The sequence below is a fragment of the Tenrec ecaudatus genome, chromosome 7 (assembly GCF_050624435.1).
Source record: "Tenrec ecaudatus isolate mTenEca1 chromosome 7, mTenEca1.hap1, whole genome shotgun sequence".
Classification (NCBI taxonomy): Eukaryota; Metazoa; Chordata; class Mammalia; order Afrosoricida; family Tenrecidae; genus Tenrec; species Tenrec ecaudatus.
The window spans coordinates 18,406,557-18,419,801 of record NC_134536.1 but is presented as its reverse complement, the minus strand read 5'-3'; the positions used below and the strand labels follow the sequence as shown (position 1 = coordinate 18,419,801).

At 50.5% G+C, this 13,245-nt stretch overlaps 1 protein-coding gene across 1 annotated transcript in view; it reads right to left on the bottom strand.

Moving 5' to 3' along the window:
* The window catches only part of ZC3H12D (zinc finger CCCH-type containing 12D), a 28,558-nt gene extending 17,619 nt beyond the window's left edge, over window positions 1–10,939 (bottom strand). Inside the window, exons 1-4 of the mRNA XM_075554222.1 lie at window positions 10,936–10,939; window positions 10,179–10,345; window positions 8,962–8,981; window positions 7,723–8,058 (exon numbers count right to left, since the gene is read on the bottom strand). Coding sequence (XP_075410337.1) covers window positions 7,723–8,058; window positions 8,962–8,981; window positions 10,179–10,345; window positions 10,936–10,939 — 527 coding nt within the window. The remainder of the gene's footprint in view (window positions 1–7,722; window positions 8,059–8,961; window positions 8,982–10,178; window positions 10,346–10,935) is intronic.
* Window positions 10,940–13,245: the final 2,306 nt, after the last annotated feature.

Sequence of the window (13,245 nt, the reverse complement as noted above, 5' to 3'; positions counted from 1 at the left end):
AGCCCTTCAAAGTTGAAGATTGCGCCCCACCCTCTGCCCCAGGCCTCCTCGGAGTTCTAAGCTTGTGAGATCCAAATGCACTCCTTTGGGCATTCCCAGAGGGAGAGCAAAGGTTTTAGGTTCTCCCGTCCAAGTGGCTGGAAGCCAGGATGTGTTTAATAAGCAGGCCAGCTTTTGTGCCTTCTGACCAATCTGCTCTCATTTCTTCCACAAAGTGACTCTGAAGAGCAGCCACCCCACCCCCACCCCTCTGCAGACAGACTAGGCTGCTATTCTGCAGAGTTGGGGAGATGAGCCCACACAATACCAAGAGCTGCAGGATCGGGTGCCCAAAACTGAAGCCCAGGGACCTCACTGGGCCAGTTGTTGACCTTGGCCAAGACCTCCAAGCCCTTCCTGGGCTCCCTCCCCCATGGACGGAGAGGCTCAGACCCAGGGAGAGTCACACCAGCGTCTCTGGGCTGACCAAAGGGCACGTGGCCCAATGCCTCCTAAAAGACTGCGGAGGAAGAAGTTCTTGGCCATGAAGATCTTGACATCATTCCGCATCTTAATTAATTTTGTGGTCACGAACTCTTGGAGCATCTAACGGAAGCTCTGGATCTTCCCCCCCAAGAAACACATAAATGACACACCTCCTATGCTTGTGTATCAGGTCAGGCCACTGTCAGTTTCAAAAACAGAGGGGAACCATGAGCCGAGGAATGCAGGGGGCCTTCTGAAGCTGGCAAAGGGCAAGAACATAGGTTCTCTCCTAAAGTTGTTAGCAAGGAACATGGCCTGCGTGTGCCTGGGTTCTAACTTGACCCATGTTGAACTCCAGGGCTATCCGAACAGTGCATCATATTGTTTTAAGCCGAGTTTAGAGTAATGTGTTGCAATAGGCTCGGTTCTATAAGGAGCCACTAAGGATGAGAAAAAGAAAAGTGTCCTTGAAAAGCCAGGCAAACACGCAGGCTGCCCCAGGCTCCAATGCGCAGAGGCACAGTCAGTCCCGGGCTCCTAAGTGATGCGTTTGCTGTCTGCTGCGTGGAAAAGGACTCAGGTCCCAGCTGGACTAAGCTCCTGTCCACCCTCCCCAGTACCAGACACCCAGGAAGCAGTGTCGCCTTCCAACGCAGAGAACAAAACCACCGCTGGTTCCTTAAAACGGTCAGCACAGAATTACCATGTGGCCCCGCAGTTCCAAGCCAAGGTAGAGACTCCAGAGAACTGAAAGCAAAGAGGCAAACGGGTCCGTGTAAACCAATGTTGACCGCAATGCAATTCACAAGTGTCAAACGGCAGAAACAACCCAGTGTCTGTGGACAGACGCGTGGATAAACACAATGTGCATGTCCAGACAGGGGAACATGATCCCTCCATGAAAAGAAATAGAGCCCCGATGTACGCTACCAGGTGCGTGAACGTTGACCGCTTTTGCCTAGTTTCGTTGAATAAGCCAGGCACAAAAAGACAACTACGGTGATTCTTCTAACACGGAAGACCTGGAATAGGCAAATTCAATAGAGACAGAAAGTAGGCCAGTGGTCCGCCGGCGCTGGAGGAACGGGAAGTAGAGAGTTATTGCTTCATCGGGACAAAGCTTCTGTGTGGGGTGATGAGAACGTGCGGAAGGAAAAAGTGGTAAAGGTTACCCCCTTGCAATATTATCAGGAGAGACCAGTCCCCAAATAAGGACACCAGGCCTGCTAAGGCAGAGTGTCGCTGAACAAGAGGAAGACCCTCCCAGAGACACACCGACACAGTGGCTGCAACCGTGGGCTCAAATATAAGAACCGTGAAGATGGTGCAGGGGGGCAACACTTCGTTCTGTTGTACACGGGTTGTTGTGAGTCAGAATCACCTTGATGGAGCCAGTAGCAACCCAACACGGTGACTGTCATGAATACCATGGAACTGCATGTTTGTTTGTCTGTTTGTTTGAGATGAACTTGTCATCAATGACTCCAGTTATACACTTACAGGTGGCTATTTAGTGAAACGAGGTGAAAACTGTCACTGTCCATTCACATGGCAGCAGAGAGCAGGGCTCTATTTCTTTTTATGGCTGTGCAAATGTTGGAGAGGCTACCGAGAGATTGGAAAGCAATATGGTGCTACCTCAAACAACTGGGAATGGAAATCTCCTAGGATCCAGCAACCCTTCTGCGAGGTATCCATACACCCTCAAGAAGTAAGCGTTGTGGCATGAACAGACAAAGGCACACCCATGTTCACTACAGCACGAGTCACAATAGTGATGGAAATAACCAGCATGCCCATCAGAAGAGTGGCTAAGGAGACACTGGTACGAACACACAGTGGAATCGATGCATCTCTGAAAATCGATGACGAAGCCTCAAAGCACCTCATGGAATGGATGGACCCGGAGAACATTATGCTGAGTGGAATCAGCCAACCACAAAAAGGACAAAGATTATATGAGACCACGGTGACGGGGCAAACAGCAACCAGATAAAGACTTTCAGACCAAAGGGAACAGAATTTGGAGATTGCCAAGAGGGGGAGAGCAAGAGAGGGAAGATAAAGCCACAGGCTCACCTGGTGACAAGTACCAACCTGGGTGAAATGGAAGGTAGTTCACGAGAGGAGGCGGAGCAATTAAGAAGTGGGTGAATGAAACTACTGGGGGAGGGGGTTAAACCGTTGAATATAAAGAAGACCATTAGCAATGTAACCCCTACCTAGTTTACAATTTTGAAATTGTTATTAAAGTGGTTACACCAGCATGTTTTATATTATATGCATTTTACCACAATAACAATGTGAAAGACAGGCAAATAGGGAGCAGCAGTGTCTGAGATCCTGGAGAGTCTCACGCAGAAGCATTTCAGCAGCCATGTTTCAGAGGTTACATGCATTTTCAGACTAAGACACAAAGAGCTAGACACTGATTTGGGTCTCCATCAACCCTTCTCTCTAGTTCTTCCATCTGTCTCTCAGAATTCAGTGCTTGGGGGGTCTTGGACCCCATTGGGGGTCTTCCTGAGAGGGGCACAGTACACTCCCCCTATTGGACAATAAGGGGAAGGCACAGAGCCAAGCCTCAGATCCCAACTCTCCCCTAGAATTTGCCTTTAAAAGGAACAAATTGAGTTTTGCTATCAAGTGGTCTTTATGCAATTTATTTCTTTTTGCCTACTTGTGATTCAAGGGACCCTGGTGACACAGTGATTACAAGCTGGGCTGCTAACCCAAGGTCGGCAGTTTGAAATCCCAGCCGCTCTGTGGGAGAAAGATGGGGCCTTTTACTCCCATATACAGTTAGGGTCTGGGAAACCCAGGAAGGCGATCTCACTCTGACTTAGAGGGTCGCTGTTGAGTGATTAGTGACACGGTGGCAGTGAGTTGGTTGTGACTCGAGGCCTGTGTGCAGGCTGGCATGTGAGTGTCACTGTGATACTGAACACTTTGCCAGTTACTTCAGCTACCAGCAGGGTCATCCAGGACGGGCAGTGTTTCAGCAGAAGTTCAAGCCTAAGACAGACTAGGAAGGAAAACCTGTGGATTGACTTCTGAAAGTCCCCGAGAGGCCTACAGATCACCATGAGTATTGTTGTGCTGCAGAGGGGCTCCTGCCTCGCCAGGCACTCAGAGCGCAGCAGCCACCACATGGACTAGAGCCCTCTGAGGATCAGGGTGCCGCCTTTTGTTACGCATGGAGGCGCCGTGAGTCAGAGCCGACTGACCGCAGCTAACAGCAACAGCATGCATGTATGTGCACACACAGCGGACAGCATAGACATGTGTGCACATACAGCGGACAGCATAGACATGTGTGCACACACAGCGGACAGCATAGACATGTGTGCACATACAGCGGACAGCATAGACATGTGTGCACACACAGCAGACAGCAGAGACATATACACACACACAATGGACAACATATACATATGTGCACACACAAACAGAACATATGAAGAGTCACATTCTGGGTAACTGAGGTGTTCTATAGGCCACAAAGGTATGAAAGCCTTTATGTTTGACACATGCTTCATAATAACCCCGAGGACTAGTTTGCATCTGTAAGCCACACTGATTAAGAGTGAAGGGATGAAACTGATGGCAGCTGAGGGGAGGACGTAATGGACATGGCCGTGTGCAAATAAAGGATCTGGTTCCTGGCCATTCCAAAGTCACAGGCATTTCCATCCCAAAAGCAACCTTCACAATAACAATTCCTACACCACTGTGGTCCCTAAGGAGAGAATGCTAAGGGGAAAACTCACTCGAGAGAATAAGGATCACAGAACTAGAATTTTCAGAGCATGTTGAGACAGATAATGCCTTCAATGTCCTTCGACCTGGGTTTTGAACCAATGGTAGGACCAAATAATAAGAATTTGATTTAAAAAATTGGCATTCCAGGAAGCAATTAGGTCCAAGAACTAATTCCCATGGCCCACATGAATTGTAGCTTCTTCTAACCTGAGACCAGAAGAACTAGATGATTCCCGGCTACCACTGCTGGCCATTCTGACTGAGATGACCATTGACGGGTCCCAGGGAGAATGGCTAAAAATATATACATATATAACAAAATTCAAACGAAAAATGAGAACAAAGACCAGACTTACTGCTCTGAAAGGGCCTAGAGGAACTTGGGGGGCCCCTTGCCCTGAGACAGACAACCTTCAAACCTGAGCTGAGGAAGCTCCTCCTCACAGACAGGGCTGAGAAGCAAACAACACGCACAAAGCACGTTGCTCTTTAGAACAATCAACTCCACGAGATCAAAAGGGTGACATTTGCCAAAACCAAAGATGAGAAGGTAGGGAGGATCAGAGAAACGGATGAACTGAAATGGGGAACCCAGAGAGGAAATTGGGAAAGTACTGACACATTGTAGGAATTGCAATCAATGGCAAGGAATCATTGGGGGATGAACTACTGATTGAAAATGAATTTGCTCTGCAAACTTTCATCAAAATGAAAGCAAGGCCAATTAAACAGCTTCCACTTTCAACCCCTTTCCGCCTAAGAAACACAGACAGGCGTTGCCAGAGACACCACGGATTCATGACGCATTGGGTTTTGAATTAATTTTTGGTCCTTGTGCGTTCAGAAATGGCTCGCTGTGGCCAAATTTTCCGTGACCCTCACATTCAATTACACAACCCCCAAAGGGGTCTCGACTCCCAGGTTAAGAAGCTGGGACCTAAAGCACAGTAAAATGTTTTTAAAAACACAACAAAACAAAAACCTGCTCACAACAGACCACAGGGCACAGAGCAAGGTGGGCCTTTACAGTCCCGGCTGTCGTGACAGGAAGTTAAAACCAAAAAGACCCACACCTGTGGCTGTCAAGTCAGTTCCAGCCTCCGGCCACCCCATGGGGGACAGAGCAGAAGGACTCCACAGGGATTTTTTGACTGCCATCTTTTTCTTTTTTTATTAAAAGATCATTTTATTGGGGACTCTTACAACCCATAACAGTCCATACATCCATTGTATCAGGCATATTTGTACATATGTTACATCATTCTTTTCTAGACACGTACTTCCTACAGATTGGTGGTCATCTTAACAGAAGCAGCTCACCGGGCATTTGTTTCTTGGTGCCACCCCCCACCACCGTTAGTTTGGGCAGCTGACCTTTGCATGAGTAGTTGGAGGGGCCCCGGGGCAGGGTGCAGGGACCCGTGCTTAGAAACAGACCCTAGATCAGAGCACGGATTCTCACTACAGGGTGAGAGAGCGCAGTCAGATTCCACAAGACCTCTTCTTCCCATTCTTTGTGAACTCCACATTTGTGAACCTCCCCCCCACACCCCCGAGGGATATGACGGATTGGATCCCTTGGGGACTATGGGACTTGGGTGCTGGGGCATTGCTCTGGGTGCCTTGGTTTCCAGTGGCTGAAACTCACTGTCAGGCAATTCCAACTCCCAGAACAGGGTAGAACTGCCTCTGTGGGTTTCCGAAGACTGTAATTCTTCACAGGAGTAGGAAGCCTCATCTTGTCTTTCTTGGAGTGGCTGGTGATTTTGAACCGATGACCTATAGCATCCCAACTCATAACCACTATGCCCCTGGAGCTCCTTTTTCACCCTACAGGGATGCTAAATGGAGTCGGAGTTTATAGACCCCCCCCCCCTACAGGGTAGCACACACAGCAAGTCTACCAGGTCCGTCAGGGAAACAGGGCTCCACTGTTGCCATCAGACCGCCCAGGAAGGGAGTCTGGCCGGGGAACAATGGCAGGAGCCAACTCAGCCGGCGCCCACATGCTGCTGGGATAAACTCAGAGCCTGGCCAGTCCCTGGAAAGCCACAGATGTTGACGACACTGTTTCCTACCCTGCACCAAGGCTCTGCATATGACAGCGGAGGTGCATATACTTAGAGCAGGGACTGGGAAGTTTCCTAAGCCTGTGCCCTCGGCATGCTGTGATGAGACCAAGTAGCAGACCATATCTCTCCTTTGGTCAGAGGTTCCTCTTCCCTCACTGGTGTGGCAGAGGTTCTACCACTGTGGGGCCGGTGACTCACGCTGGGTGGGAGGACAGTGGACTGTCTCCCCACTGTCTCTGCTGGTGTTGGTCACGGCCAGCAAAACAGACACATGGCAGCCCACACAGGAGTGAGCTGTCGCCTTTTCTTAGACTGATTTTTGGAAGTAGATCGCCAGGCCTTTCTTCCATATTTTTGTTGGAAACTCCACCAAAATCTGGATGGTTCTCCAGCATGGGAAGCAAGAATCCCACCCCTGAATCACCACAGCCCTTTTATTACAGCCCTGGGAGTCCGACTGCCTGTGACCCTACAGGACAAAGCAGAGCTTCCCTAGAGAGCAGTGGTTCTGGGCCTTCCTGATGCCGCGACCCTTTCATACAGTCCCTCATGTGGTCGTGACCCCCAACTAGAAAATTATTTTCGTTGCTACTTCATCACTGTAATTTTGCTACTGTGATGAATAGGGCCACCCCTGTGAAAGTCTTTCGACTCCCAAAAGGGGTCGCGACCCACAGGTTGAGAACCCCTGCTATAGCGCTTTGCAACAGAGCCCTGGTGGTGCTGTAGGGTGTTGGAGTGTTGGGTAGGAGGTTCAACTCTCCCAGCCACTGTTAGAGACAAACGTGCCCAATCTCAGAGACCCTCGCTAAGGGTTTCCTTCCATGAGTCCGAATGGACTCCATGGCGGTGAGATTTCCAGAGCAGCTGGGGGATTCCAGCCACCGACCTCTTGGTTAGCACTCGCAGGCGTAACCACGCTGCCACGAAGAACATCTCTCAAGCTTAACTAGGGAACCCCAGCCCCCGACGGCCACCTCCAAACGGAGGACTCCCACTGCAGGCCAAGGACCTTGCCCATCTGGTCGGGAAAGAAACGGTGGCTTTTCATTTAGCTGGTTAGGGGCGGACTCCTGGCAGGAGACATGCCTGTCCCTGGCCCCCCTGCCCGCCTCCCAGGGGGCTCCATCACTCAGCGGTGGGTGAGGTCTCACCTGCACCATGGTGGGCTCTCCCTAAACATTTTGAGCAGCTAAGATTCTTTCAGCTGCCTTCCAGGGCGCTGCCATGCAACGCTTACAGGTGGAGGGAGTGAGGCGCAGAGAGGTTGCCGCCCCGTTAAGACCTCCCCAGCTCCGGCCACGAGCCCCCCCACACACACACACCCCACTCTCCCACCCTCAGCTCCCACGAGGTGGGCCTCGCACTCAAGCCCCGAGCCCCCGGCTCTCCCACCCCGAGCCCTGCGCGGTGACGGGGCTACCTCATGGCCACGTTGCTGCCGTCGATGACGATGGGTCTCAGGGCCCCCGCCGGGCCTCCGCAATCCTTGTCGGGGGCGTCCCCTGGCCTTCCCGGGGCCCCACAGGAACCCCGAGGGACGAGCAAGGGCCCCGCCGGCCGCTCCTGGGCCGCGGGCCGGCTGCCCGACCGGATCAGCTCCCGCAGCACGTCGTTGACCAGGGCGCCCTCGCCCAGCGCGCCCAGCACCCTGAGCACGTCCTCCTGGCCATAGCCCAGCTTCTGGAAGAACTCCATCTTGCTCAAGGAGGGCTCCATGCTGCGCCCGCCCAGCTTCAGGACTCCGGCCCCTGGCTTCCTGCACCCCGAGCAACACGGGCATAAGCTGGAGAGAGAAACCGGCTGTCAGGTGTTTGCTGCCCACCAGTGGCACCTCCCCATCCCCACCCCCAGGTCTGCCAGGTCCAAGGCCGGCCCCCTGGGGGCACTGAGTTGCTCTGTGTGGTTGGGGAGCCCCCTCCCCAAGTGGGTCAATCTCCACCCCCCGGTGTGCAGCCTTGACCCCAGCACAGCCCCCCTCCGCCCGGACTGCTCCACCTTCCAGGCTCCAGGCTCCGGGTTGGGGCCAGGCAGACGCAGGGAGACACACCAGTGGGAACCTTCTGGAAACAGGAGCTGAAAACGACTCCCTGGTAGTGAGTCTGGTTTGGGCGGGAAACATGGGCCTGCTTTCTTCACTGTCGGAAAAGACCTCGGTGGTTTCCAACGCATTTTAAAATACAGACACCCCCGAGACCAGGGGAAGTGGGAAGCACGTGGAAGAACCAGGAATAAGAGAAAACACCTGAAGCCCGCTTGTCCCTAGCACGCCTTGTTTTGTTGTTATTGTTGTTATTGCCCAATGTTTTTTGTTTGTTTGTTTGTTTTCCTTTTTTAATCATTTTATTAGGGGCTCATACAACTCTTATCACAATCCATACATGCATCAATTGTGTAAAGCACATTTGCACATTCATTGCCCTCATCATTCTCAAAGCATTTGCTCTCCACTTAAGCCCCTGGCATCAGGCCCTCATTTTTCCCCCTCCCTCCATGCTCCCCCCTCCCTATGAACCCTTGATAATTTATAAATTATTATTTTGTCATATCTTGCCCTGTCCGACGTCTCCCTTCACCCACTTTTCTGTTGTTGTTTCCCAATTGTATTAGTCTCCTTATTCTTTTGATAATCTCTTCCATTTGTAGGTGATGAAATGCTCACGGATCCACTTCATGGCTATACTGGAGGGTGGGGGGAAGGTGGGATAGAAAGGGCGGATCAATCACAAGGATCTACATATAACCTCCTCCTTGGGGGACGGACAACAGAAAAGTGGGTGAAGGAAGAAGTCAGACAGTGCAAGACATGACAAAATAATAATTATTTATAAATTATCAAGGATTCCTGAGGGAGGGGGAAAATGAGGAGCTGATACCAAAGGCTCAAGTAGAAAGCAAATGTTTAGAAAATGATGAGGCCAATAAATGTACAAATGTGCTTGACACAATGGATGTATGTATGGATTGTGATACGAGTTGTACGAGCCCCCAATAAAATTAAAAATAAATAAATAGATTTTTTAAAAAGAATCCACTCCAGATGCTGGCACCGCTGAGAACATGGTGGCTCCTTTTATTTAAACTCAAAATTAAGCCTTTGGACTCTTGTCTCTATTCGGACCCCTGTAGTTCAGCTGTAGCAGGCCTCTGGAGACAGCCTCACAGTGTAGCAGTCTACACGTGGCTCTGGCTTCTCCAGGAGCACTACAAGGTGAATTTAGTTTACTGATCCTCAACCAGGAGGTATTCTCAGTGAGTTGACATGCATTTTATTTTTAGACAACCTACACGACATGTCTTGTGTTTTTTCACCCTTAAAACAAATGCCTCCGCTGCAAATAAATGAAGGTCAAAAGTAAATGGAGAGCTCTCGATGACATCAGTTCTGTTTGTCTAAGTCCTGGTGTGATGGGATGAACAGCGGTCAGGATGAGAGGAGATCGGTCGTGAGTTGCCCACCCTGTTAACATGTCTCCATCTCTCAGCCCTCCTGAAAGAAGGTCATATACGCAGTCACACCATCTTCACGGTCGTCCAGCAGAGCAACCGTGCCATCCGGATTCATGTTCTCACCAAGAAAGAACTGGTTGTTTTGGAAATTTGCAAGGATGTGCCTGGTTTGTTCTGCAGCCCCTGTCATAAAAGTCTTTACTCTCCGGTTTCTGCTCTTCACGTTTGCCTTTGACTGATTTCATGTCGTCTTTGATGTACTTCTCGTAGACTTCTTTTGTGAAGCTGGTTTCCTACAAGTGATGGCTCGCGACAATATCAACACTGGTGACCACGGTGCGTTCTGTTCCACCGCCATTGGGGCCTTCAGCTGAGGCACTGCCACCAATGAGCGAGTCATCGATCTTACTTACCTCCTGTCCTTCCCACCATCTTCCCCTCCACTTCCAGACGCAGCCCTTCTGCGATTCCCCGGATCTTGCAGATGTCGGAGAACAGCTCATCGTGGCTGACGAGGTCCGGGTAGATGATCGTGATGGCGGCTAGAGGGAGGCAGCGGCAGCGCTCTGAGCAAGCCCAGTGCAGCAGAAGCAGAGCTGGGGCAGGCGGGGCAGCGGGGGAGAGGGAGATGGGGGCTGCCCCATCGTCCTATTTTTAGGAGCCCTGCAGTGTAGTGGGCGACTCGGGTCTGCAATTCGAAACCACCAGCCGCTCTGAGGGAGAAAACGAGCTTTCAGTCCATAAACGATGACTGTCCAGTAAGTTATTCTACACTGAGGCTCAAAATTGAACGGATGGTAGTCAGTCTGAGTTTGGGGGGGTTCGTTCTAAATGTATGCCTTTGCTTGTATTCAACAGCTACCTGGAACCCTGGAGCAAGATGGGGTACTTCCAGAAGCTGGGCCACATATCCTCATGTGTATACAAGGGGCTTTCCAAAAGTTCGTGGAGAAATTCCCTTATCTTTCAATTCCATTTTTCCATGAACTTTCGGAGGCCCCTCAGCGTTTTGCTTTGTTATCACTGCACAATGGAGTCGATGCGGACACATACCATGGACGGAGTCCGGCCGGCCCCTGGGTTCTCCCAGTCCGTGTTTTTATCAAAGAGGTTTGCCGGTCTGTCTCCACAGAGCCACAGGGCAGATTCGAACTGCCCACCTCTCAGTTAGCAGTGGAACCCTTACCCATGGTGCTCCCAGGGCTCCTCACGTAACTTTTCAAGTGCTTTTGTCCGCACCTACCCCCACCCTTGTTGTTTTATATTGTGATGAAAAATGCACGTATCAAAACATTTACCAATTCAACCTTTTTTAAACCTAATTCATCTTGTTGCGCAACGTGTCCATGTTCCTTTTTCAGCCGATGCCACCACCACCAGCGCAGCGTGGCTATGCTGTTTTGCTTCTTCTTATGTCCGGAGTGTCATGCTACATGCATTACCACCTCCTTGAGGTTCCACTGGCCCAGACGGGACAGGTAACTGCAAGGAAAACTACCGATTTTGTTCGATTTTGGAGAAGATCGTGTTCATTTGAAATGTCATTTATGTCCTTGTCGTTTATTATTATTTTTTAAGTAAATGAATATTTTAAAGTCTCTCGTTTGAGTTTTTCGTAATGCACCTGTGTGGTGAAGTTGAAACTTCCTCCTACGTCCTTCTGGCCGTGTCTCTGTAACTCCCACCAAATCTTTGCGTGAGACGACCCAAATCCAGTGGTGCAACCCTAACAGAGGGGAGGGCGCAGTCCTGGCTGCCATTCCTTTGCGTATAGACAGCCAACTTAGGAGCAGGGCGGAGAATTCCCGGGGCCTTCGAGGAAGAACCGGCAGCGGAGCCCGCTGGAGTGACAAGCCGTGCTGCCACTGGGACCAGGGGCTGAGGCAAGCAACCCTGTGGGCCAGCAGAGCCGCAGCACCAAGACGATGAGCTCAGGAGACCATCAGACCCATGGCGGCATCCTCAACGTGTTCCGATCCTAGCTTGCGGTAACCTGTTCGCTTTCCTAACGAGTGCTCACAACTGTGAGTCTTGTGCGTGAGTTCTGTGTGGTCATTGCATCTAATGACCGGAGACAGCAGTGGGGTCAGAGGACGGCTGAATCAGGGGAAGAACGATGGAGGGTGGAGGTTTGTCTGACTTCTGCGCGTGGCAGTTGACCTTGGGTTGGTGGAGACATGGATTCTCCACCCTCCTCATGCAACCAAAGAAGGTCAGACCGGGTCACCACACCAGTTTAGCAATAGTGCTAGGTAGACATAACCAGACATAGCAAAAGTTCTCTGGAGTCCTTAACTGAAACGTTTCTTCTTAAACCCAGAGCACTTTCAATATGCAGATGGCCTGCAGGCTGTCTCCTTTCTCCCAGGCCCTGGTTCAGAAAGTCCAGTGTCTTGCCCCCTCAATCTACCCTCTCTTAAATCCTCTCTGACCGTCATCTGCCCCACCAAGTGCATGCCTTAAATCCCACACAAGCCTAATTCATTGCAACAGCCTACAAAGGGGTCACCCTGCCTCAGTCTCATCCGGGCCAGCCCCCTGTATAGCTGACATTGTCTTTCTAAAACTACATCTAACCATAACCCCTTAACCCCCACCTTTCTGCTTAGACATATCTTCTCATCTCTTGTTAACTACAAGAAGGAAATCTAACCCCCTGAGCAAGGTACTCCAACCGGGCCTACCTCACCACACACCAATCCCCACCTAGTCTTTTCTCTAGAGCCATGGAGAACCTTTCCCTGTCCTCTAAATAGTCCAGAATATTCCCATTGCTGCGCCCTTTTTTGCTTTGGAAACCTCAAAATCCATCCCCAAATCCCAAGGGGTCATCCCTGCCCCTCAGGGAGCGGTGGCCAGCCCTGTCCTCCCATCTACCGTATGACTTTGCTCAACTTCTGTTATGGTCGCCTGTCTCTTTCTCAAGAGAAGCTCAACCACTCGCGATCCCTGAGCCCTTCCCTGAGAACCACCAACACCTGGAAGGATGCTTCGTCTATGGAAGGAGTTGAATAGGTTTTTTAAAATTTTTAAAATTCATGTCTAATTCTGATGTTATCTTTCTGCCTCAAAAACAATTGTTTTTCCTTTCATGCTGGATATCACTGAATGTCATCACCGAGAGGTTCATATAAGACGTTTTGATTCATTTCACTTTTTTGCCAAGTCCCCTCTGGTCCGTGCCTCCCTTTCCCTCTCTTCTACAACCAATCATTCATTAATTCTTTTTCCAATGGTCACGCTCCTTCCCCTTCCCACTACCACCATGCTGCCTCATTCAGCCACTCATTTAACAAACACTAACAGATCACCCATCAGGCAGTTTTGCAACAACAAATTAACCTAACTATTCATTCACAAGCTCTTTGGGAAAACAGTGCCAAAGACTGTCAGCCCACAAGCCATAAATAAGGACGAGCCAGTGCTTTCCATTTTGAAAGAGAGCTTTCCAACTGCAGAGGAAGGAATGACTTGTCTTCCTTTGAGAGGAAAGGAG